The sequence below is a fragment of the Aplosporella prunicola genome (genome assembly GCF_010093885.1).
Source record: "Aplosporella prunicola CBS 121167 unplaced genomic scaffold K452scaffold_29, whole genome shotgun sequence".
NCBI classification, from domain to species: Eukaryota; Fungi; Ascomycota; class Dothideomycetes; order Botryosphaeriales; family Aplosporellaceae; genus Aplosporella; species Aplosporella prunicola.
Window position 1 is genome coordinate 42,241 of NW_022983557.1, and position 21,877 is coordinate 64,117.

At 52.1% G+C, this 21,877-nt stretch overlaps 8 protein-coding genes across 8 annotated transcripts; 4 read left to right on the forward strand and 4 right to left on the reverse strand.

Annotated features, from left to right (window-relative positions):
* Window positions 1–1,003: 1,003 nt before the first annotated feature.
* Window positions 1,004–2,750, forward strand: K452DRAFT_321712 (uncharacterized protein; the record flags this gene model as incomplete). Its single annotated transcript, XM_033544420.1, has 4 exons — window positions 1,004–1,010; window positions 1,769–1,803; window positions 1,853–2,009; window positions 2,054–2,750. 4 exons carry the CDS (start codon window positions 1,004–1,006, stop codon window positions 2,536–2,538), a joined length of 684 nt encoding a protein of 227 aa, XP_033393174.1. The 3' UTR covers window positions 2,539–2,750.
* Window positions 2,751–2,914: 164 nt separating this feature from the next.
* Window positions 2,915–3,568, reverse strand: K452DRAFT_312283 (uncharacterized protein; the record flags this gene model as incomplete). Its single annotated transcript, XM_033543545.1, has 1 exon — window positions 2,915–3,568. The coding sequence occupies one exon, from the start codon at window positions 3,566–3,568 to the stop codon at window positions 2,915–2,917; it is 654 nt and encodes a 217-aa protein (XP_033393175.1).
* A 644-nt stretch (window positions 3,569–4,212) lies between these two features.
* Window positions 4,213–4,874, reverse strand: K452DRAFT_291506 (uncharacterized protein). The gene is made up of 2 exons (XM_033541191.1): window positions 4,537–4,874; window positions 4,213–4,486 (listed from the first exon to the last, which is right to left on the reverse strand). Exons 1-2 carry the CDS (start codon window positions 4,751–4,753, stop codon window positions 4,428–4,430), a joined length of 276 nt encoding a protein of 91 aa, XP_033393176.1. The 5' UTR covers window positions 4,754–4,874; the 3' UTR covers window positions 4,213–4,427.
* Window positions 4,875–5,105: 231 nt separating this feature from the next.
* On the reverse strand, window positions 5,106–9,033 carry K452DRAFT_235787 (uncharacterized protein; the record flags this gene model as incomplete). The annotated part of the gene is made up of 3 exons (XM_033537462.1): window positions 5,106–7,891; window positions 8,198–8,644; window positions 8,691–9,033. 3 exons carry the CDS (start codon window positions 9,031–9,033, stop codon window positions 5,106–5,108), a joined length of 3,576 nt encoding a protein of 1,191 aa, XP_033393177.1.
* Window positions 9,034–10,604: 1,571 nt separating this feature from the next.
* K452DRAFT_235695 (uncharacterized protein) lies at window positions 10,605–12,387 on the reverse strand (the record flags this gene model as incomplete). The annotated part of the gene is made up of 3 exons (XM_033537455.1): window positions 10,605–11,890; window positions 11,941–12,162; window positions 12,243–12,387. The coding sequence occupies 3 exons, from the start codon at window positions 12,385–12,387 to the stop codon at window positions 10,605–10,607; spliced, it is 1,653 nt and encodes a 550-aa protein (XP_033393178.1).
* Window positions 12,388–13,534: 1,147 nt separating this feature from the next.
* K452DRAFT_312287 (uncharacterized protein) lies at window positions 13,535–14,146 on the forward strand (the record flags this gene model as incomplete). Its single annotated transcript, XM_033543546.1, has 4 exons — window positions 13,535–13,537; window positions 13,589–13,645; window positions 13,707–14,061; window positions 14,112–14,146. 4 exons carry the CDS (start codon window positions 13,535–13,537, stop codon window positions 14,144–14,146), a joined length of 450 nt encoding a protein of 149 aa, XP_033393179.1.
* Window positions 14,147–14,945: 799 nt separating this feature from the next.
* Window positions 14,946–17,894, forward strand: K452DRAFT_235815 (uncharacterized protein; the record flags this gene model as incomplete). The annotated part of the gene is made up of 2 exons (XM_033537464.1): window positions 14,946–17,459; window positions 17,505–17,894. The coding sequence occupies 2 exons, from the start codon at window positions 14,946–14,948 to the stop codon at window positions 17,892–17,894; spliced, it is 2,904 nt and encodes a 967-aa protein (XP_033393180.1).
* A 1,912-nt stretch (window positions 17,895–19,806) lies between these two features.
* On the forward strand, window positions 19,807–21,776 carry K452DRAFT_321718 (uncharacterized protein). The gene is made up of 3 exons (XM_033544421.1): window positions 19,807–20,244; window positions 20,338–20,771; window positions 20,822–21,776. The coding sequence occupies exons 1-3, from the start codon at window positions 20,034–20,036 to the stop codon at window positions 21,323–21,325; spliced, it is 1,149 nt and encodes a 382-aa protein (XP_033393181.1). The 5' UTR covers window positions 19,807–20,033; the 3' UTR covers window positions 21,326–21,776.
* The last annotated feature ends 101 nt before the right edge of the window (window positions 21,777–21,877 follow it).

The window sequence follows — 21,877 nt, forward strand, 5'->3', positions numbered from 1 at the left end:
GTCGTACCTGCGGACTGGGTACTCCCACCACCCGGATGGGTAACAATGGAGCTTCTACCTCGCGGAAGTTCCCGTTGGCTGAACTGGGTCAAGGTGGCCGTTAGATGTTCTGCTCGTGGCCTTCACATGGCTCTCGGTGACACCGCTCAAGCATTGGGGCAGGAAAAGCCTCCGTCTGCACTGTACAGGGGGGTTCGATAGGCCTAACCCAAAGAGAGCCATTGCCAGGGCTGGCTGAGAGACGCCAGCGTGATGAGACAAAAGTGGCTTTGAGCATCAGCTGCGAACATGTGAGTGGTGAATGGCAGGCTGTGGAACATGGTTGCAGTCGCGTATTTGCTTTATTTGATTATATTTGCATCAAGCCGACCCAAAAGGTTCATGGAAAGCTGAGGCCGGGCGAAACGAGAAGGTGGGTAGAGGCGTCGTTTGCAATATTGAGGCTGGCTGAGCGACGGTACGCGCATGGGTATGCCCGTCGATTAAGCGGCTGCGCCCGTCCACACGCAGTAGGCCGGTTGTGCCGGGATTGGTCGGTGGTTGATGGTTGAGTGGAGAGTGAAGAGTGGAGGGAGGCCCGCAGCTCCGGTTCCCACCTTCCCCGCCTTTGCTGACTGCGCAAGCGAGACTTGTGGCTTGGACCCGCCCGAGCTGAATTCCCTCGCTCTGCCATCAACATTCGCTCTCCTCCCCATCCTCGCAAGGTCTTCTGATGCAGGATCAACCTTGCGACATGTTAGTATGTGGATCATATGATGGAGTGCTTGTCCTCTACCCGTCAACCCCGCGCCATTTCGATTCCGATTGGAATCCTGGGCAAATTCCTACTTCCGGGTCTGAGAGGAGCTTCTTTCGAAATCTGTGCCATTCGACGAGCAAGCCTGTCGCTCTTATCTGCGAACCGCCTGCGAGACCGGCCCCGCTTGCTCCGACTGGGCATCCGCCATCAAGCATCGCTGCCCCGGTCTGTGGAACTGGCTCTCAAAGCAGATCAAGGATCACGATGGCCAGTACGTCAGTGTGGACTGCATGACAGGTGCATAGTATTTGTCTTTACTTGCAAAGCTTTCCTGGTAGGAGATGCGGATGGATTCCTAGGCACTCGTGGATTGGCACGTACTGTGAACTTAAATACTTCGCCGGCCATCTGCAGTTGAACACCGACGCCATGAAGTCTACCAGCCTTGCTTGGCTTTTCCACTCGAGTGGGGAGAACTCCATGTAAGCTGATCAGAGTTTGTGGCTTCGGTGTGTCTCAAATGCTCAGTTTCTTCTCCTTTAATTTGTTGACTACATCCTGAATATTCATACGGTTGGTTGCAAATAATCGTATCTGTTCACCTTGCTGTCCTCTCGAGGCGGTCCAGTGGAGTCATGAAGCGTAATGGTGGCTTTCCGTCATCTTCATCAACACCTCTGCCCCGCTTGTACAGACTACAGTTTGATCGACTGCATCAAATTTTGCGCTGCGAAGTTCCGCATACAAAGTTAAAGCTGTGTTACAAGGTTCTGTTAAGTCGTGGTTATACCATTCTATGCCTGGGAGCCTATGAATGTTGATGGGATCAATTTGACATATAAGCGATCGCAGGGTGCCCGAAGGCCTCGTCAGCACTCTCAAATTCCAAATACCGAGACTCACAACTAACTTTGCATAACAATGCGGTTCCAAGGCTGCTCTCGCTTTTTTGTTGGGTCGTGACTGCACTTGGTGATGGTTTGTTCACTTACATAGCGCTCCACAATACCTAAGCTAAAGCACTTTCAGCTGTTTCATTCGAGCGACTCAATGTCAGCGATGCAGTACGTGCTCCTGACTATGAGGGCCAATCATTCACTTACTCTCTTGTAGGCCCTCCTTATCCTCGACTTGCAAGTAGGCCTCTACCACCTCGCCCGAGACTTCGACCCGACATTGTATCGAAACAACATGCTCGCGCACGCCGCACTCGATCAACTCTTCGACATCCCCGTGATCATGACCACCTCCGCCCAAACTGATGAGCCTTGTTCTATCCTTCAAATCCAAGCACAACACTCATCTTTCCACCAGGGCCAAACGGACCACTCCCCAAAGAGATTCTCGAGATGTACCCCACAGCACCGCTCATCCAACGACAAGGCGAAGTCAACGCCTGGGACAATGCCGACTTTCGCGCCGCAGTCCGCGCGACCGGGCGCAACCAGCTGATCATGGCGGGCATCGTGACGGACGTATGCACGGCGTGTCTGGCGCTGTCGCTGCGGGCCGAAGGGTACAGCGTGTGGGCAAACGTGGAGGCATCAGGGACGACGACGCCGCTGATCAGAGGCGTGTCGAATGCGCGTATGCAGGCCGCGGGCGTGCAGCTTGTGAGTCTGTTCAGTATTGTGTGCGATCTCATGCGCGACTGGCGGAACCCTCCGGGTTCGGCGGGCGTGCTGTCGTTTTTGGAACGCTGGTATCCTACTTATGCGTATTTGGCGAAGGCGCATGGCACGGCGGCTGAGAATGGGACGCTTGTTGCTGGTGAGGAGGTTTTGCTTGCGGAGAGTTGAGCTTTTGGTGGAGATGACACTGAATTTGTGATTGGCTGGGTAGGGTGTGACTTCACTTGGCAGTGATTTGAGACTCCTTGGCCTACTTGTCTTTTATCGCGTCTGTTTCCATGATTCAGGAGAGCTTGCTTGAGGACCTAAGTAAAAGCTTCACGTTTTCGGTCGAAACACATCTAACAACCGTTCACTGTAGCACAACAGTAAAATCCAAGATTAGTTTTGTATGGCTGTCGCCATGAAGTTTTCATTGTCCATCTAACTGCTCATCAGTTTCTAATGTTCACCCAACTCTAAGCTCTTAAAGCTTTCATTGCACCTCCAATTGCCAAGTCTAATGTACCGTCTGCCAATTTCTAAGCTTCTTCTGTTGGCCGAGCTATTCAGACATAACTCCAGGGTCCGACAGACCGCACATAGCCAGCATAACGTCATCAGTCTTGGGATCGTTAAGCACATCGCTGATGTATCCAACAAAACCCTCACCCAGCTTCTTCCAGGCGAAAGGCGTCACATTGTACTTCATGTTCAGTTCCGGGGAGTCCTGCTTCAAGGCGATGTAGAGCATAGCCTGATGATCGACACTCTTGAGATGCACACCCGAGACTTGGAACGTCAAATAGTGAAGGACAGACTCAGGGTTCTTGACAGATCCGTAACGCGCTTGGACGGTTGAGCGGTAGAAGTTCTCCGCCTTCCAGTTGAGTCCGAGGGCACCGAAGAACTTGTCCATCTCCGTGAAGTTGGCCCAAGTGCTGAAGCGACTGCCCAGAATTAGCGTTCCGCCGCCCTTGACGTACTCGTACAGCTTGAAGATAAGAGTCTGGTTCTCTGCGAAGGTGACGGCAGGGTCAGTGACGACGATGATGTGGGGGCGGTCATTCATGATGGAGTTTATGGCTGTGTCGAGATCTTTGGCGCATTCGACGTGGCATCGACCGGTGAGTAGGTCATCGATGTGGTCGTCGGTATAGCCGTAGAGCGAGAGAAGCAGGACGCGAGTCTCTGTGTCTGGAATATCGGGGATATTCATGGTTGAGGGAATGATCGGAATTGTTGTTGGTGAAGTTAGGAGAAGGTTGGATGGTCCACTATGGGGGGAGAATTTATACCTGCTAGTGCATGATGACGGTGTGAGTGTTAGTGATGTGTGAGTGTTAGCGATATGTGAGTGTTAATGATGTAAAGGATGTGAAGTGATGTGAATTGAATCTTTGCCCATCGGAGTTGCAGTTGCGGCAAAAAACGCATTCGCTTAACGCTTGTACCTTTGTGTTCAATTCAAGTTTCTGTGTTAAGAGCTTATGCTCGTTTCGTTACAGATATGTTTTCGCAGTCGAAGAATGGAAATGTTCAGGGAAGCTTCTTTCTGTAGTTTCTGATGGTTCACCCATCCCCTCTAGATGTCTTACACACACCCCGTAATAATGCAACTGTAAGAATATACAATTCACTTTATACTCCTAGATATCTTACTTCCATATATGGTCACAAATATCTTTGGACCCTCTAACGAATTTTATTCTTATAACGCTATCGAGTATTTTAGTACTTCCATACATTTATATCTTCGTATACTTTTAAATACTTATAGATTCATATATTCATATCTTTCTAAATACTTTTATACCTCGCACTATTTTACCATTATTTAGGCACCTAGAGACTAATAGCTGTGGCGTAAATATCTATATTAGCTACCTAAAGAGTACTCTATGGGTATAACAGACTCTGCCTACCCCTTTCGGATGGTTTACCCACCTCTTAACTATATATTAGGCAAACTATTCGGGCCCTTGCCTATTAAGTACCGATATCTACGACATCCTTTATTCGTTTCAAACAATGCACGACTATGATAGCACTGGAATACAATACCATTACTCTGGTTCCTAAGCATCAGCCTCCTCCTCCGCATCAAAATAATACTCCTCCGTATACTGCTGGTTGGCTAAGTCCATCATTAGCTTCTTCCTACAGAACCGGACAAGCCTTACTCACCCCATGGTGGAAACTTGGTAAGCTCAGCGTAGTTCTTGGCCTTATACAGCTCCATAGCCCTCTTGTAGTCCTTCCTCGGCATATAGATGACCCACACCTTGCCATTGTCGTCGGTAAAGGTCATCTGGTTTGGGTACATACATTTGATGGGTTTAGATGGATTTCCTGGTGGTGCTGAGGCAGTATTGTTGCCGGCTTGGTTGGTGGTTTCTGACATATTTTGCGCAAGTGGCGATTTTAGAGATTAGAAGTTCTAATGGAAATAAGCGAGGCTATCTCCCTTCGATGGGTTTGGTCTCGAAGGTGGATAGAACAAACACAGTTGAAGATGCTGCTTGAAGGCGATGAGCTGGCTATGAAGTTGTGCGGCATATAGTAAGCAAGTGAGCACAGACCTTGAGTCACCTGAAGACAGGCTGTTGCCTAAATCACATGTTTTGCCAGGCATGAATTTCTTTCGCAAAGCTCGTTTGATTCATTCGCGTATTTCTTTGTTTTAGTTAAACCATGATACGACTGCTTTGATCTGCTTTTTCAACTAAGTACATACTACATACAAAACATCATCCTTATTTCGACCACTCTGCCCTTCCGATATCAATACCAAACCTCCTCTCTGGCGTACCTTTTTCGCCCCACCAACCCAGACTAAATAAATAGCTCTGGAAAATTCCTTTTTGCTCCATCTCCTTATCAGTGCACCACTCCGAGCCCCTCGGTATAACGCCTTCCTTCAGCATCTCCGAGCTCGCAAGCAGACTAGCTGCAGCCGCAATGCTACACGGGTTTTTGGGCAAAGTCTCGCGGGTATCCATAAGGTAAGCTGAAATGGCCACGCAAATTGCGGTTAAGGCGAGGAGGAATTGCAAGATTCGTGTAGACCAAAAGGTCTGCATCATCCGAAGACGGTTCGCATTGATGATTGTGCCATTCAGAGCTTCCATACCCGAGGGAGCAGGCATTCTTCCGACTTGGTTCATGATCTGGGCGAAGCTCATCCGGTAAAGGTGTTGGATGTCTTCAACAAGCGCCGGGAAGGCGCTTTCTCCCATGCGACCTTCTATGGAGACATTGCTTCTTGAGAGAATAGTTTGGAAAGTGGCATCGAAAGTGTCATTGGTCCGATAGGTATAGGGAAGAGTGCTGTTCATTCTCACAAGCGAAAGTGCGCCATCGCTGAAGACCTTGGTGGTGTTCTCGAAAGGCTCTGCCTCCACAATCTGATAAGAAGGGTACAAGAAAGTAGTGTTGACCTGTAATTCCTGGATCGAAGAAAGGCATGTCATGCCATTGATGCCGGCAGAGTCTGGCGACGTTCCATAAGTGACAGCCACGCGAGGACAGTTTGCCGGAGGCGTCAACACAGACATCTCGAGGGGCACTGCCACTTGAAGAGTCCCAAATGGTTTTCCATCGTACTCCCATCCCGTTGACAGAGCGTCCCCACATTTCGTTGTGTTAGGGAAAGTTATCCATCGGTATTCCGAGATCTTGCTTTTTTCTATCCCTAGTTGGTTCCCAGAAATGAATGTGCAGTCCAAGTTCGCCCGAAGTGCAGGAAGGACAACCGAGAAGTTCGATCCATCTGCTACTGGAAACGGCGGAAGGGAATCATTGGTGGCGAAACTAATTTTGGGGAATGCCAGTTCGCCGTGGGTCCAAAGAGGGTCGGATAAGTTTTTCTTTAACAGCATATTCATTATAAGAGAGCCGTTGTCAGAGCTGATGTATTCCGGGTCGTAAGAGGAATTGAAGACATTGGAGAAGCCAAAAGAGACGTCCTGGGGTATTTGGGCAGCTCTTGCGGCATAGAGTCCGCTTACTGCAATTGTGAAAAAGGGTATGAGAAGCATCGACAATGCTGTTGTTGTGATAGCATAGTGTCTATCCTTGATAGAACTACACAAGGAATGTATAGTCATCCTGGAAACTTGGTCGCTCAAAATTGCTTTGTGCGCCACGGAAGGCTCCATCCTCAGATAGTAGTAAGGCGAGAAGATCCTAGCAGTAAATCCGATCATGCCTGCGAGTAGCTGCATGGCTATCATGACAGCTGCTGGGACGTAAGCCCAAGTATAGCGGATATAGCTCTCTTGGTCTACATCAGCCAGACCGCCTGAATGCCTGGATTTTTGGTAAATCAGCTCCAAAGGTAGCACCAAAAGTAGCAGCAAGGCAGCAATAATTGACTTCGTGATGATATTAGCGGAGAAAGGATGCCACCAATGGCCTTTCTGGTCTGTTTCCTCGGTTGTTTTTTTCGGTTCGATATCCGTATTATCCATCTTTTCCTGAACCTCTATGCTGAATTGAGCGACGTTGGCATGGTACCCGACAACAGTTTCGCATTTGTAGTTGGAGAGTAATGACCGCAGGCTTTCCAGTTTCAATGCCCCTGCTGATGACAGTATGGCAGACAGATCGCGGCTCCGAGCCATTATCGCGGCCAGACCACCGATCGTCCCGGGGTCTCCGCTAGTTACTGCCCGGGGGACCAGGGAGTATAGGCAGGCCGTTGTAATGGTAAGAACTCCTAAAGTGGCTTGCATAAAGTATAATGACAAGCCACGGATGCGGAGACGTTGTTCAGTGACATGACATGTCCCTTCGTGGTTTTCTTTTTCAGGTGTCATGATGTTGCTTTTGGCGATTTGTGCAGCCACAAGGCTGTACAATCGTCTCGATTCTCTTTCCAGGAAATTGTAATCAGTGAAGGTATCATTGCTTATTCTTGTTACGGCTCCCATGAGAGTAAAGAAGCTGCTGAACGAAGCAATGGATGGCGTGCTTTTGGCAGCTAGGACGAGTGGTTTCTGGTTAGAAGGCATAAGAGATAGAGACGAATATGCCTCACTCAAGGAGGAAATGACGCCTTCAAGAAGGTCCCACTCTGACAGTAATGGAAGCGTTTTATTAGGAGCGACTTGGTCATGCAAAGAAACATCGAGCAAAGCCCCATTGCTGTCGATAGTAATGTCGGCAGGTTTGATGATGTAGTGAGGCTCGCACACCAAGACAGTGCTGTTCTCCACGCGGGCGGTTATGTTTTTGATGTCAGAGCCCAGATCTAGTAATCCTGTGGCCAAAACGAAACGATTCGACTCTTCGTTGGAACATTGCGCGGAGGCGGCGAATGCGGAACCAAAAACCGTATTCCGCCAGCTGAAGGAGAATCTGTTTGGCCAAGTAAACTTTTTGAATTTACAGGAGGCAGACTCGACCGAAATATCCATGTGCACCAGCTCACATCCCGAGGATGTACACGAAACATTGTGGGTTGTCATATTGGCGGGTTCGCAGGTCAGATCGGCGTGGAAGGTATCGATTGTGGTTTTGATGGTAATGTTGCCCCATTCTATCAAAGTTATCAACTTCCGCTCCATCAGTGCAAAGGACTTTTAACATCCGTCACCGTCAAGCGAGGTTCACTGCCTAACGAGACGACGAAATGTGCACTCGTACGGGGTGGAAAGGAAACAAAGTCAAGAATTTTGTAGGCATGTAAATGCCTAAAGATCTCCTTACTTATATCCAGGTCTTAGACATATAGCTAAACAAGGAGTATCATACAGGGGCTGCTTGTATTCTTCTTTGTCTCGCTAGACCGTAAATCTCGCTTGATGGCGACGGGTGTTATTGTCTAGAAGATGGAAAAACATACCTATACGATGATCACGCATCTCAAGCGTGGGAATTGCGTAGCTGTCCGACGTGCCCGGTGGGTAAGACATGTTAAGGCTTTTGAATGCCACCACAGACAAAGCAGGTGTAGCATCGATGAGCGATGTGTTGAACACGCTGGCATCGAAGTGGTCCAAAGCTACCAAAGGAATGTGGTTGTGTTGGCGACTTTCCAGTTGCAACGTTAAGAGGCCGGTGGATAAAACTGTCAGCAGTTTTAGCAGCAGTGAGCCTGTGATTGCAAGGGCGACGGCATAATCGGAGGCCTTGAGGGAAGCCCAAAGAGCATTGGGCTGAGCCTCGCTGACATAGTCTAGAAGGAGTGCCTTTGAGGCTTGTGTCGGTCCACTCCTCAATTTTGCCCAGGGCGTCATCTGTTTGGTCCTGTGCTCCAGTTGGCCCCAGCCTGTAGCAACCATCGCCAGAACTACCGCTTGATTAGCATTTTCCCGGAAACCTATAGTATCACATACTAGCAGTGGGTCCATAGGTCCATAAGAAATGTCTCGTTGACATTGTGGTTGCTAACCCTTGTCTCTTTATATCGAGAGCTTGAAGGACACCCAATGTAACGGCTAGCGCGATGTAGAGGCAGATAAAGCCAATTACGGCGCTTTTCCTCAGAAATACCGGAGTCCATAACCGGCTTCTTGTAGCATTCTCTGGAGGCTTATCGCCTAAGGTTGAAACCGATGCGGATGTCGTCGTCGTTTGCACTGTAGGCTTGAGGGCATCTTTTGCGGAGTCATAACTGGTATCCTGTAGTTCGAATTGCGATTCTCCTGTCGGATGGTGGTATCCCGTCCAGGGAGCCATTGTAGGCCGTATGTTTCACCGAGAGGCCGTGAGTGTTGGAAAGAGGATTATAGGGAGAAACGCGCTGGGGTCTTATTTTGTTATAAGTTTTGACCTTTTTAGGCTGCCTGTCGTAAGCATGGATGAGACTAGACCAACCTTATTTCAAGCCACTTTGGGGGCCGAAACGCAGGATAGCATGTCGTTTGCGCTATTGCCCCAAGATTTTATCAACGTTAACTGGACCAACACCAACAGAAAACCTGGCGGTGTAACTCAAAGGAACACGCTAGTGCGCGTACCACGTCATCCAAGCGCACAAAGTGGTGAGAGCAGCTGTCGGAACCCGGATAGTCTATTGTACACCATTAAACACAGCCCATATTGAATCGCAATCATCCAAACCTACTCGCACTTATTGGACCATTCTAAGGTCTCATTACGGATTTATTTTGCACTGAGCTGCAAGCTGACTAATATTAGGTGATCTTGTTAGCGCCCGGAACATAGGAAATTAGGAATACCCCTGACGGCGTGATGAATTTGAAACCCTAGTGTAGAAATACAGTCAGTTGAGGCACCAATTGATGCTTATTTCACCTACTTGCCTACTGTGCTATCCCCCGCGTCTCCATGCTCTTCATGTGAGATTGACCCCACGAGAACAGCGTAGACTGCTGTTTCATTTTCAGATGCTCGCATGCAGTTTTACCACAAATCTGGAAGCTAGTTTGCCACTCTGAGACCATGGAAGACTTGCAGGCAGGTTATAGGATGCCGTTTTACGGAAATGCGGGCAGGCGGGTGAGGCGGTGCTACGGTCCCCACTCCCCAGACAACGGCTGCTAACGCTAGCGACAGTCCAGAGCGGCTGGGTGGCTTGGCTAAGCAGCTAGCATTGTTAGCTTGTTAGCTTGGGCGCATATTCCAACGCCGATTTATAGACAATGCCTCTCTTTACACGCGCTGCTCTCAGTCCCAGCTAGCCTAAGTTATACCGGATTCGTGTCGATCTTGTTTGAGGCCTATCTTCAATGATGGAAACTCCAATTTTCACTGACCTCTCCAACTCCCCAGAGAGTGCTGCATCTTGGACCAAATCTAGGGTATCCTTGTCAACACCAGATAAAGTTGCCACAAGTCCAAATCCTTTGTCGATCGGAACAAGATACAGCCCTGTTACGCAAACGAGCATGACGCAAGTTTTGCGGGATAGTGAAAGTCGCCAAAAAAGGAATCCACGGTGACGTTATTTTTCGCCATGTATACCATCAGCGATTGCAAGGATGAGAGCCAATAAGCAACTGATTGCAGTGAGAGCGTTAAGAACATCGATAAAGGGTTTAATCCGCGGTTTCCCAAGTGCCGACTCAGTCGCGATTGAGTTTGTTTCACTGTGCAGGAGACTCGTTTCCAATTCGAATGGGGCATACAAAAATAGGTAAACGTGCGTGGGTGTTTAGTGCTCTTTGTTGCGTTCATTGTTGTGCGCTACACCTTTCGCACACATCAATCAACTTCGCGCGCCAATCCATACTTGGAGGCCACTTACTATTTTCAACACCCACATCCCCCTCTTTTACTCCGTCCCATCACTCATCCTCCGTCTCCCCTGCACTAACCCTTTCATATCCACCACCTCTTCCACCAGCCATCCTCCTAGCCAATGCCCTCGCATCCGCTCTCCCCTTCTCCGGATTCACATACAGCACGAGTGGGACCGGCGCCGCAATCAGGGCAGCCAGGAACAAAAACGCAGGTCTCAGCCCACCAGTCCTATCCACGATCGCACCGACAATAGCGGGACCGATGGCCGAGGACCCCTTGTCCGTGACGGCATAGAGGGCGAAGAACGCCGCTTCGGAACCAGGCGGCACGAGCGTGCCAAAGAAGGAGCGGCAGTACGACGACAGTCCGCCCATCACGAAGCCGTGCACGACGCCCAACGGATAGATCTCCCACGTCTGTTGCAGGCCGCCGACGCCCCATTTCTTGACGAAGGGGATGTAGGCCATGAGCCCGTAGATCGGGATCACTTGCATGAGAAAGATGCACGCGACGATGGTCTTGTGGGTTGGAAGGTCGTAGCGGCGCGAGATGAGCGGCCAGATGAAGGCGCCTGCGATACCGGATGAGGTGGCCGTGATGGAGAGGATGGCGATGGGGACCGTGTCCATTTTCAGCTCGGTGCGGGCGAAGAGGATGGCCGTGCCGGAGACGGTGGCGATGGCGTCCGAGAGCAGGAACCACGCAAGGAGGAAGACAAGGGTTTGCCGAAGCTGGGCGGCCGTTTTTATCGTCGTCCATACCGACTTCCAGGCGAAGCCGATGTAGGCCGCGACTTGGGCCAGGCGATTTTTCCGGGTGAGCGAGCTGGCCAACGGTGGGGCGGGGCGGTCCCGCAGCCATAGAGCGCACGGGATGGTGAAGACGGCCCACCAGAGGCCGACGAGAAAAAGTACCGACCGTAATGGGATGGATGAAGACGAGAAATGAACTTTGGACAAGCCAAAAAGAAGCCCGATGCTCAGGACTTGGACAAAGACTGCAGCAATGTATCCAAGGCCTACGCCCTTACTTGAAATCTTGTTTGAAAGAGCAAGCTCAGGCGCTGAAGTGCTTGAAGAGTCGTATGAAGTATCATCATCTTCGTCGTCATGGGATACGTTCTTGTAATGCGTAGTCACAGAGGGATCGTTTGCGGCCAGCAATGGCAGAAAGGAGTTGAGCAGCACGAATGACGATCCGAGAGACGCTACGCCAATGATCACCAGCAAAGAGCCTAGGAGATACAAGGATGGAGAGACGACGATGAAGAGCATGCTAGCAGCTGCTCCGACATATGCAAATGTGAGCAGAAACTTTTTGCGGTACGTGCCTGGAGAACGGTGAGTTGGGTAGGTCAACAACGAAGAGCGAGCGTGATACCATGGTCGGCGACAGCACTGAAAGAAACCAAGACGAGGGCCTGGAAAAATACGGCGATGGAAAAGGTGTACATGGCAAAACTGGCAGTGCTGACCTGTCTGCCAAAAGGATAGACGACGCATTGGGTCTTGTCTTGGGCATCCATGCAAGAGGTTACGCCGTCGGTTCGCAAGACACCCCGCTCACGAGCAAGTTGCTCGAGCGTGACGGGAAGGAAAGAGCCTGAATGCAAATAAGTATACTGTTTACGAATAGATGCAACATGTAAACACGAATAAGTGAGATTTTCGGTGCAGGCTTACCAACGCCGCATACCGCAAAGACTTCGGCAGCGATGCCGTAAGAATACCAGCCCTTGAGTTCACGGTCGGTCGTTGGGGTGGTGTCGTCGCCCTCAAATTGCGGTCTGCGGCGGCCGAAGCCACCAATTCCTTCCTCACTAGCCATTGGATATGTAGTGGGATGATGTGAGGCCACAACGGGCAGAAAGTTTGCGACTGGTGGCCGGAAACCTCGGAACGAGGGAAGGTCGCCTTAACAACGGGTACGTCATCTCCAGGTTCCACCATCTCCACGTTTCACCTGCACCCCACCTTCACTTTTGGGCACTCGTCTTGATATGACACAATCACAACTTCTCTGTACATTTGGCAGTAGCTGGTTGAATCTGCCATGGTCCTGTCGACACGGTTTTTAGTGCCAAAAGTATTCGAGCATCACCGCCATCATATCGTTGTCGTCCTTACTGTCACGTGATAATCACCTTTTCAATCTCATTCAAAATAAGTATGTACAACAATTGGAAGTCATGATGGTGCAAAGATCACCAGCTTGCAACAGTAAGCGGATTGGATCCATCAGAATACCTGTGAGTAACTAGTTTGGTGAAGAGGGTGGGAACGAAGACCCGGAAGGCAGGCAAGAATGAGCGCGGGAAAACGGCAGTCTATGGAGCTGCTAAACAGCACAGCAAACCCAATTGGCCATTGAGTGCCTATTATACTCATGTGGTTCAGCATCCGACATCACAAGTTATCGCACAAGCGAGATTTTCCATGCTTTAGCGTCGCTGGCCACGCTGACCAACTCGTTCCACTCCTTCTCTCTCATCTCGGCCTTTTTATGATGTTTTTCGTGAGCCTCGACTCAAAGACCTGCCCCTCCAACATGATAGTCACCAAACAGTTTATCTTGGCAGAAGGTATGGATGGGGTCGCAGAGCTGTGGGCCGTTGTCATCGGCAGAAGACTAACGTTAAAACCCGGAGACTAACAAGTAGTGTATTGCAAGCACTCGGCAAAAAGATATACTATAGCTTTTGGCTTCGGATATACGGGTTTTGATGTACAGTACCCCTGCACAAATTCGGCCCTCGCTATCTGATAAGGCTGAATTGTACGCCAATGGATAGCACGGAACCCGTAGCTGCCGGTTGATCCGGATAGCCAAGCACACGATCGCCACTATCTCCATCGAAATTCATCACCACCCTTTTCTTTAGAGGCGCGCCAGATACCTGATATCTGTTTTTACAGAAAGGCGAAAAGGCGTCAACATCACAGGACACCCAGCCCCGCACGGACCAGATTCTAAAATGGTATACCGCAAGAAATCTCGCCCTTGCCGCAGGGCTGACGCTTTCCACTAGTCCCAAGACCTTGCCCAGCGGCAGATCGATGACATCCGGGCCGCTTTCGCCGTTTTCGTACGTGATGATTTGTCGACCCACCCATCCATGTGCCCACCAACTGAACGCATGTCTCCAGGATAAGAACGGCGATGGCCAGATCTCCGCGCAAGAGCTCGGTGAAGTGATGCGCTCGCTCGGGCAGAACCCCACAGAGTCCGAGCTCCAAGATATGGTCAACGAGCTCGACCTCGACAGCACCGGCACCGTCGACTTTGAAGAGTTTTTGAAGATGATGAAGACAAAGTCGAAGCAGATGGACTCGGACGAGGAGCTGCGCGAGGCTTTTGCTGCCTTTGACAAGGATGGATCTGGCACGATTAACGCGGAGGAGGTCAGACATGTCATGAAGGGCATTGGCGAGAACCTAACCGATGGAGAGATTGATGAGATTATCAAGCAAGCGGACACAAATGGTGACGGCCTTATCGACTGTAAGTTTAACCAAACAATTTGTCAAGTGTTGTATACTGATTTGCGATAGATAATGAGTTTGTCAAGTTTACCAAGCAAGGCTGAGTCTAGAGAAATTAAAATAGAATATTTGGGCTGGCCAAGCTCCGAGGTAATCTGGCCATACCTCACCACACTATCGTAGCCTACAATCTAGCACCGTCTAAAGTGGTTTCCGGTCACGAGATCGCCAGTTCTGCGCTTACGTTGTATAGAAACCGGCTTTGTTGCCGGCGAGAACACACCGGATCGAGACTTCCGGTATGGGTGTGATAGCCCTAGAAGGCGAACGCAAGAAAGGATGCGCGTACGAACAAGGTCCGAGCGAAAGAGATGATGCGACGGTAAAGGCGAAAACAATAAAGGAAAGAAGAGGAGTACTGCGCGCGAGCTGCTCCCTGTTCTCTGTAGCCGGGTGGGTATCTGGAGCAGGTCCCCATAACCACACCGAGGTTGTTTAGGTGTCTCAATAGCTTGGTCGTATTATCGCTCGCGTGCTGAGTTGGTAGTTAGACCGCTTTTCGATGATCGTCGCTCCGCCCTACATGCGCGAAACAGGTCTATATCGCTTATTCGAGGCAGGCTGATGCCACCATCCGCTCCGATGGTATCCTCCGCGCCGAATGCCGTGGATGGCGCGCTTACAACTGTGAGCTTAAATTTCTTTGTGTTGCCTCGACGAGCGTTGATTGGGTTCGTGCTGCATGATCCCCATTTCTCGGAAGAATCGGCATCTAAGGCAGTGCTACCTACGTAGTACCTCAACACGTTCACTTCCCCCCCCCCCCCCCCTTCGCGACTTTCTCTTTCTCTTCCGCCATCTCGAATTTCAAGGAGCATTCGCTTCATCGAGTCCGTTGTCGAAATGGAAGACAGAATCACCCCTGTTACGGCACATGACAAGCGCGACTCAGGGACGGTTACCCATCAAAGCTTCATCGCGCCCTTCTCGCTGGATCCCGCATCGGAAGAAGAGAAGGTTCCAGGAAACAAATTTGCGTTTTCGCCGGCCCAACTGCACCGGTTAATTACCGTTCGGAATCTGGACGCGTTGCACTGCTTCGGTAGCTTACCCGGACTGGCCAAAGGACTCAAGACGGACGTTAAGGCTGGCCTTAGCATCGATGAAGACGTGTTAAACGGGAGCATCTCGCTGGAAGAGGCGCTCAGCCCGGATTCTGGCTCTGCGAGCCAAGCAGTATTCGAAGACGTGGCAGCAACTGCCTCCAGCCCAGGAAAGTTCACGGACCGTCGCAACACCTTTGGCGAGAACCGTGTGCCCAGGAGAAAAGCGAAGACGTTCTTGCAGCTGGTATGGCTTGCTTTTAACGACAAGTTAATGTTTCTTCTCACCGCGTCTGCGACGGTCTCGCTTGCACTTGGTATCTACCAGTCGATCAGTGACACGGACGGGGACTCCAGTATTGACTGGGTCGAGGGCGTAGCCATCATTGTTGCTATAATCTTGATTGTGCTTGTCACTGCCATCAATGATTATCAAAAGAACTTCAAGTTTCAAAAGTTGAATCAAAAGAAGGATGAGCGCATGGTTACGGTTACCCGCTCGGGGCAACATCATTCTATTTCTATTTTTAATATTCTTGTTGGCGACATATTACATGTCGAAGCGGGCGATGTTATGCCCGCAGATGGCATCCTGGTGGAGGGATTTGACATCCAGTGTGATGAATCACCTCTCACAGGCGAATCGGATTTAATAATCAAGACTCCGCTTGATGGAACGCATGCGCAGCACCCCGGCGACCCTTTCATCCTCAGCGGTACGAGGATCGAAACAGGAGTTGGAACATGCCTTGTCGTCTCGGTTGGCGCCAATTCAACCTATGGAAAAATCATGTTGTCATTACAAGACGACATAGAGGAAACGCCATTGCAGCAAAAACTGGGAGTACTTGCCAAGTACATTGTCAACTTTGGCCTTATTTCTGGAGTTATTTTCTTTGCTATCATGTTCATCAGGTTCCTCACTGAGCTCGATGATATTCGTGGCGGCCCAAAGGCGAAGGGACACGAGTTCCTCGAAGTCTTTATTCTCTCCATCACCGTCGTCGTTATCGGAGTACCCGAAGGCCTTCCGCTCACCGTTACCCTGGCACTTGCGTTCGCAACCACAAGGATGCTCAAGGATAAAAACCTCGTGCGGCTCCTCCGTTCATGCGAGATCATGGGGAATGCCACGACCGTTTGCTCCGACAAAACTGGCACGTTGACGCAGAACAAAATGAGCGTGGTCGCAGGCATTGTCGGCACCTCTGATGAATTCACCGACGGCATGCCTTCCGCATTGGCACCTACTAGCGAAAAAGACTTGCCTCGTCCCACGGCAAACAGGCTGATGTCATCGCTTTCCGAGGACGTCCGGGCCTTACTTAGGATGAGCTTTGCCTTGAATTCCACCGCAATCGAAACGGGCGACCGCGGGAAGTTCCTGGGATCCAGCACAGAGACCGCTCTGCTCCGATTCGCGTCCGACAATGTCGCCATGAGCGCGCTCAGCGAGGAGAGAGCCAACGGCAACGTCGTGGAAATGGTGCCGTTCGACTCGAACCGGAAATGGATGGCTGTCATCATACGCCTAGGTCCAGGGAAGTACAGGATGCTGGTAAAGGGGGCAGCCGAAGTGATTCTTGCCGCGTGCTCGGAGGCCTTGCGAGGGCCGCAGGACGGCATGTCCCCTGCGGAGCTGACTATGGATAACGCGCACGCACTCGAAACCGCGATGCTTCAATACGCCGAACGGTCGCTTCGCGTCATCGCGGTTGCGTATCGGGATTTTGAGGACTGGCCCCCTCACCAAGACTCTTCCCCGCATCAAGAAGCAGCAGCAGCGAATATCACGGACCTGGAGAATCTGGTCTTCATAGGCGCGTTCGGAATCCGCGATCCCCTACGCCCCGAGGTTGTCGAAGCAGTGCGGCAATGTCAGTCCGCCGGTGTCTTTGTCCGTATGGTTACCGGCGACAACTTCTTCACCGCCAAAGCCATCTCCTCAGAATGTGGCATCTACACAGCGGGAGGAATCGCCATGGATGGGCCGACGTTTCGGACACTGACTCCTGAGCAGCTGGACCTTGTCATTCCGCGTCTGCAGGTTCTCGCGCGCTCCAGTCCTGACGATAAGATGCTGTTGGTTTCGCATTTGAGGGGCATGAACGAGATCGTCGCTGTCACTGGTGATGGCACCAACGACGCGCTGGCTTTGAAAGCTGCGGATGTTGGATTCTCCATGGGGATTTCCGGGACGGAAGTGGCTAAGGAGGCCTCTGCGATTGTGCTCATGGATGACAATTTCACTTCTATCGTGAAAGCAGTGGCTTGGGGTAGAGCCGTCAACGACGCCTCCAAGAAGTTCTTACAGGTGGGCAAGCTCTTCCGCTCAATTCGACCCTCTTGCTAACCAAAGCAGTTCCAATTCACCATCAACATTACTGCCGGGCTCATAACCGTCATATCAGCCTTGGTCGGCGGTACCAACGCGTCCGTCTTCACCGTCGTGCAGCTTCTCTGGATCAACCTCATCATGGACACCTTTGCCGCCCTAGCCCTAGGCACAGACTACCCCACGCAGACGCTACTCTCACGCAAACCCGAACCCCGGACAGCATCCAGCCTAAACACGACAATGTGGAAGATGGTACTCGGGCAATCCATCTACCAACTCGCCGTAATCTTCACCTTCTACTACGCCGGCCAAACCATCTTCGACTACCATACCCCGCGCGAGCGCAAGCACCTCCAGACCATGACCTTCAACACGTACGTGCTAATGCAAGTCTTCAACCAACTCAAGTAAGTCTCGTGCACACCCACACCACACACATACCTAAACCCTTACTAACCACACCCACCCCAACCCACAGCTCCCGCCGCGTAGACAACCACTTCAACATCCTCGAAGGCATCCACCGAAACCCCTGGTTCCTCTTCGTGCAAACCACGACCCTAGTCGGGCAAATCGTCATCATCTTCGTCGGCGGCGAAGCGTTCCAGACCGTGGCCCTCACAGGCGCAGAATGGGGCTGGTCGATCCTGTTCGGTTTCCTGACGCTACCGCTAGGCAGCCTGATCCGGCTCATCCCTGACGAGCTCGTCCACTCCGCCTGGAGCGCGGCAGTGCGCAGCATGCCGACGCAGTGGCTGCGGCGGCGGCGCCACAGCTCCGACGACTACAGCATCCACAGCAGCGGCGAGGCGGCGCGGCCGCGCGGGCTGCTGGAACGAATTTTCGGGTGCGCCTCGAAGGACGCACCTGCGGCTGCGGGTGCAACCCCGTCTGCCACGCCCGACCCCTCGCAGCTGGACCTGCACACCCCGTCCCCCTCGCTGCAAAAAGCGACGTTCCCGGCCGCGCGCGAGGAGTTCGATCTCAGCGCTGCGGTCGAGGCGGTGCGCTTCGGCGCCGGCGCAGAGGCGTATCCCACGTTCGAGGTGCACCCGGATACGCTGAAGGAGGATCCGGTGCTCTTGAATCTGCGCGGGAGGCGCGCGTGGAAAGACGTCCCGCCTAGTCAGAACCCTGTGCAGTTGGGGTTTATGGGGACGGCTGCGCGCGGAACGGCGTAAGCGTGGTGTGGGACTTGCTTGTGTTCATGTTTATATCTGTTTTCTTGTTGTTTTGGTTTAGTTTTTCCTCTCGGTCGGGTTGTATATGGTGTACATGAGGTCTACGATTTAGATGTATGTTAGAAACGATGATTCGGAGGAAATAGTAATGCGAGCATGTTCATGTCCAAGATTAGCAAATAAATGTCTCCGACGTAGTCCGTTTGCACCCATCCAGCGAAAAAGGAGAAGGCACCGGATATTTGCGCATCCCATATAATGGCATACCTCTAAAACTATATGAAATACTTTCTACTCGTGGATGGTTTTTATCTTTATACTCTTATAAGTGCCTTTATACCCTTAGCATATTTTATTTCCTATATTTTTACCTTCATATCTCTTTGAACACTATCACACCTAGTATCTTTTCTACTAGCCACAGCGCAATAGTCTCTTACAGCTACCCAAGAACTATTCTATGGGTACACCATTGATAGGTAACTGAGAGGTGCACAAGATATCCGGGGTAATGGAAAAAGAAAAGAAACGGCAAACCAAAAAGCCTTAATCCGTACCGCGTATCACATCACACCTCAACCCGAACCCTTGTACTGTACCTACCAGGACCCCTACCACTACCCCTCCCACTCACCCCACCCAACCCGCACCTGCACACCTCCCCTGCAACGCGCCATGCACCCACAGCGACGGCCGGCACCGAGCACCCAGCACAGCACCGGCGTCCCTCTGGTCGCGAACAACCATCCATCTCCCCATATCCTCACAGCGCCAGCGCCACATGCGCTCTCCACACACTACCCGTAATCCATACCTACCTACGGATACGCAATACTAATTCGCGCCGACCCGCTCCCCAACGACCCGCGACCCGCGTCCCGCCCGGCTAGCGCGCCGCGACGCGACGCACGGCCCCCGGATGCCGATCACCCGCCTCGCCGGCGTCGCAGGCGCCAGTCTGATTCGACGCGCACGCATGACAGCGCGCGTGCGGCACAGAGGGCGGTGGGGTGGTGGGTTGGTTTGCTTTTTGGAGGGGTAGGTACGCCGTACGCCGTGGTAGGTGGTAGGGTAATACGGAAGGGGTCGGGGGTAGGTATTTAAGGTGCGGACGGCGCCGGCGGGCTGCGTCTGCTTTTGCGCGCTTGTTCGCTTTTTGCTGCTTTTTGGACTGCTTTGCCGTGCCTGCCTCGTTTGCAAGCTTGTTCGTACCTACCGTTGGAAGAACTGTGCCATCCTGTTTGTCGACTCCGGCGGTGCTCCCTGCCTACGTACCCACCAATCTACCAACGGCTCGACACGCGCGCGCGCACCGCAAGCGTTTTTCGATACAATTGAGTGAGAGACAATCGCGCTCCAAGCCTGCAACATGACGGAACAGAACCACGCCCGGGCGATCGTGGCGCGCGGCCCGCTGGGTGAAGGCGGGTGGAAGATGGAGGACGTGCGGCTGCGCGAGATCGCAGACGACGAGCTGGTGATTAGAGTCGTGGCATCCGGCATCTGCCACACGGATATCATCACGGGCAGCCAGAAGGAGGGACCTGGCGTTGTGTACCCCTCCGTGAAAGGGCATGAAGGTGAGTGAGCGACTAGCGGGAGTGTCGGATGCCGAGGGGTTTCGCTCTGCATGCTTACAATGCATATGGCTGACAATGCAACTCATTCCGCAGGATCCGGCTACGTCGAGCGGGTGGGTGCTGCCGTCACCGTAGCTCAGCCCGGCGATCCCGTGCTGCTGTCCTTTTCCTACTGCGCAGATTGTGCCATCTGTGAATCCGGGCATCCGGCTTACTGCACCCGGTTCGGAGAGATCAACTTCGTGGGCGCGCCCAACTTTTCCTCCGCGACGACGCTGCCGAATGAACAAGCGGACCTTTTCGGTGGGTTCTTCGGGCAGTCGAGCTTTGCGAGCAAGACCATTGTAAAGCAAAATTCTGTTGTCAACGTCAAGGGGCTCGTCGCCGACGATGACCTGAAGATGCTGTGTTCGCTGGGCTGTGGAGTTCAGACTGGGAGTGGATCCATCACCAACCTTGCAGAGGCTGGACCGACGGACACCGTAGCCGTAATGGGGGTTGGTGCTGTTGGTTTGAGCTCTATAATGGTTAGTTTGTCGTGACTATGACATGAGCAGCGGCTGACAAAAGGCGACAGGGTGCCAAATTGCAAGGATGCCAGACCATCATTGGCATTGATAAAGTCGCCTCGCGCCTGGAGCTGGCAAAAGAGCTGGGAGCTACCCACACCATCAATACGGCCGGCATGAAAGACCTGTCTGAAGTGGTGAATGCCGTCCTAGATGTGACTGATGGCCTGGGGTCCTCCGTCACCGTCGACACGACGGGCTTTGTGCCGTTGATCTCCAAGGGTGTAGAGTTTACGCGCATGAGGGGCAAGTTGATCCAGGTCGGCCTCCCGGCCTTCGACGCGACATTGAGCATCCCCATCACCATGTTCATAATCACGGGGAAGCAGTACATTGGGTCGATGGAAGGCGACGTGGTCCCGTCCGAATACATCCCGAAACTTCTGCAATGGTACGGGGATAGCAAGCTGCCGCTGGAGAAGATGACGCGATTCTACAAGGCGGACGAGTGGCAGAAGGCCATTGACGATACGCACCATGGCGACGCGGTCAAGGCGGTGATTGTGTGGTGAGCGGGATTGGATTGGGAGATGTCGTCCGGCTTCGGATTTTAGAGCGAGAACGGCGGACGTAGAACCGGATGATCAGGGTACGATGATAGGATCGACATAGTCTGACGAAGCATCAGATAATGGTGAGAGGCAGGCCTGGCTCCACATGAGCACACGAGGTGGAGATGATCGAGCGATATCGCGAGCAAAATGAGTGCAGCGCGGTGGACGGTGCGGAATGTTTGGGGCTCGGGAGACGCGTTTTGCAGGCATGGCGCGTCGCGATCCGCGGTGGACCGTGCTTGGCATCGAGTTCAGCCGGGTCAGGAACAGATGGAAAGCTGGGCAAACAGCGTGTATTGGACGCCGCAAAGAGGGAGGCTATCGAGGCGTCGACAGGACGGGCAGTGCTAGGCTCAGAAGAGCAATCCGCATGCAAGAATGCACGCGTAATGAACGTTTGTCCCCCGCGCTAGCGTCCCGGCACGGCGTCATCCCAGCCCTCGGAGCCCGGGGCTTCTGAATTTTCCGGCTGTGCTCTGTCCATCAAGTCGCGTCTCGCGTCCTCCACGC

What these genes read in the sequence shown, in the direction of transcription:
- K452DRAFT_291506 (XM_033541191.1), bottom strand. Translation starts at nt 4,753, where the DNA reads ATGTCAGAAACCACCAACCAAGCCGGCAACAATACTGCCTCAGCACCA. An exon ending in TACCAAGTTTCCACCATGGG is followed by an intron (nt 4,487 to 4,536) that starts GTGAGTAAGGCT and finishes TGATGGACTTAG; the next exon opens with CCAACCAGCAGTATACGGAG.
- K452DRAFT_321718 (XM_033544421.1), top strand. Translation starts at nt 20,034, where the DNA reads ATGACGGAACAGAACCACGCCCGGGCGATCGTGGCGCGCGGCCCGCTG. An exon ending in CTCCGTGAAAGGGCATGAAG is followed by an intron (nt 20,245 to 20,337) that starts GTGAGTGAGCGA and finishes CTCATTCCGCAG; the next exon opens with GATCCGGCTACGTCGAGCGG. An exon ending in TTGGTTTGAGCTCTATAATG is followed by an intron (nt 20,772 to 20,821) that starts GTTAGTTTGTCG and finishes AAAAGGCGACAG; the next exon opens with GGTGCCAAATTGCAAGGATG.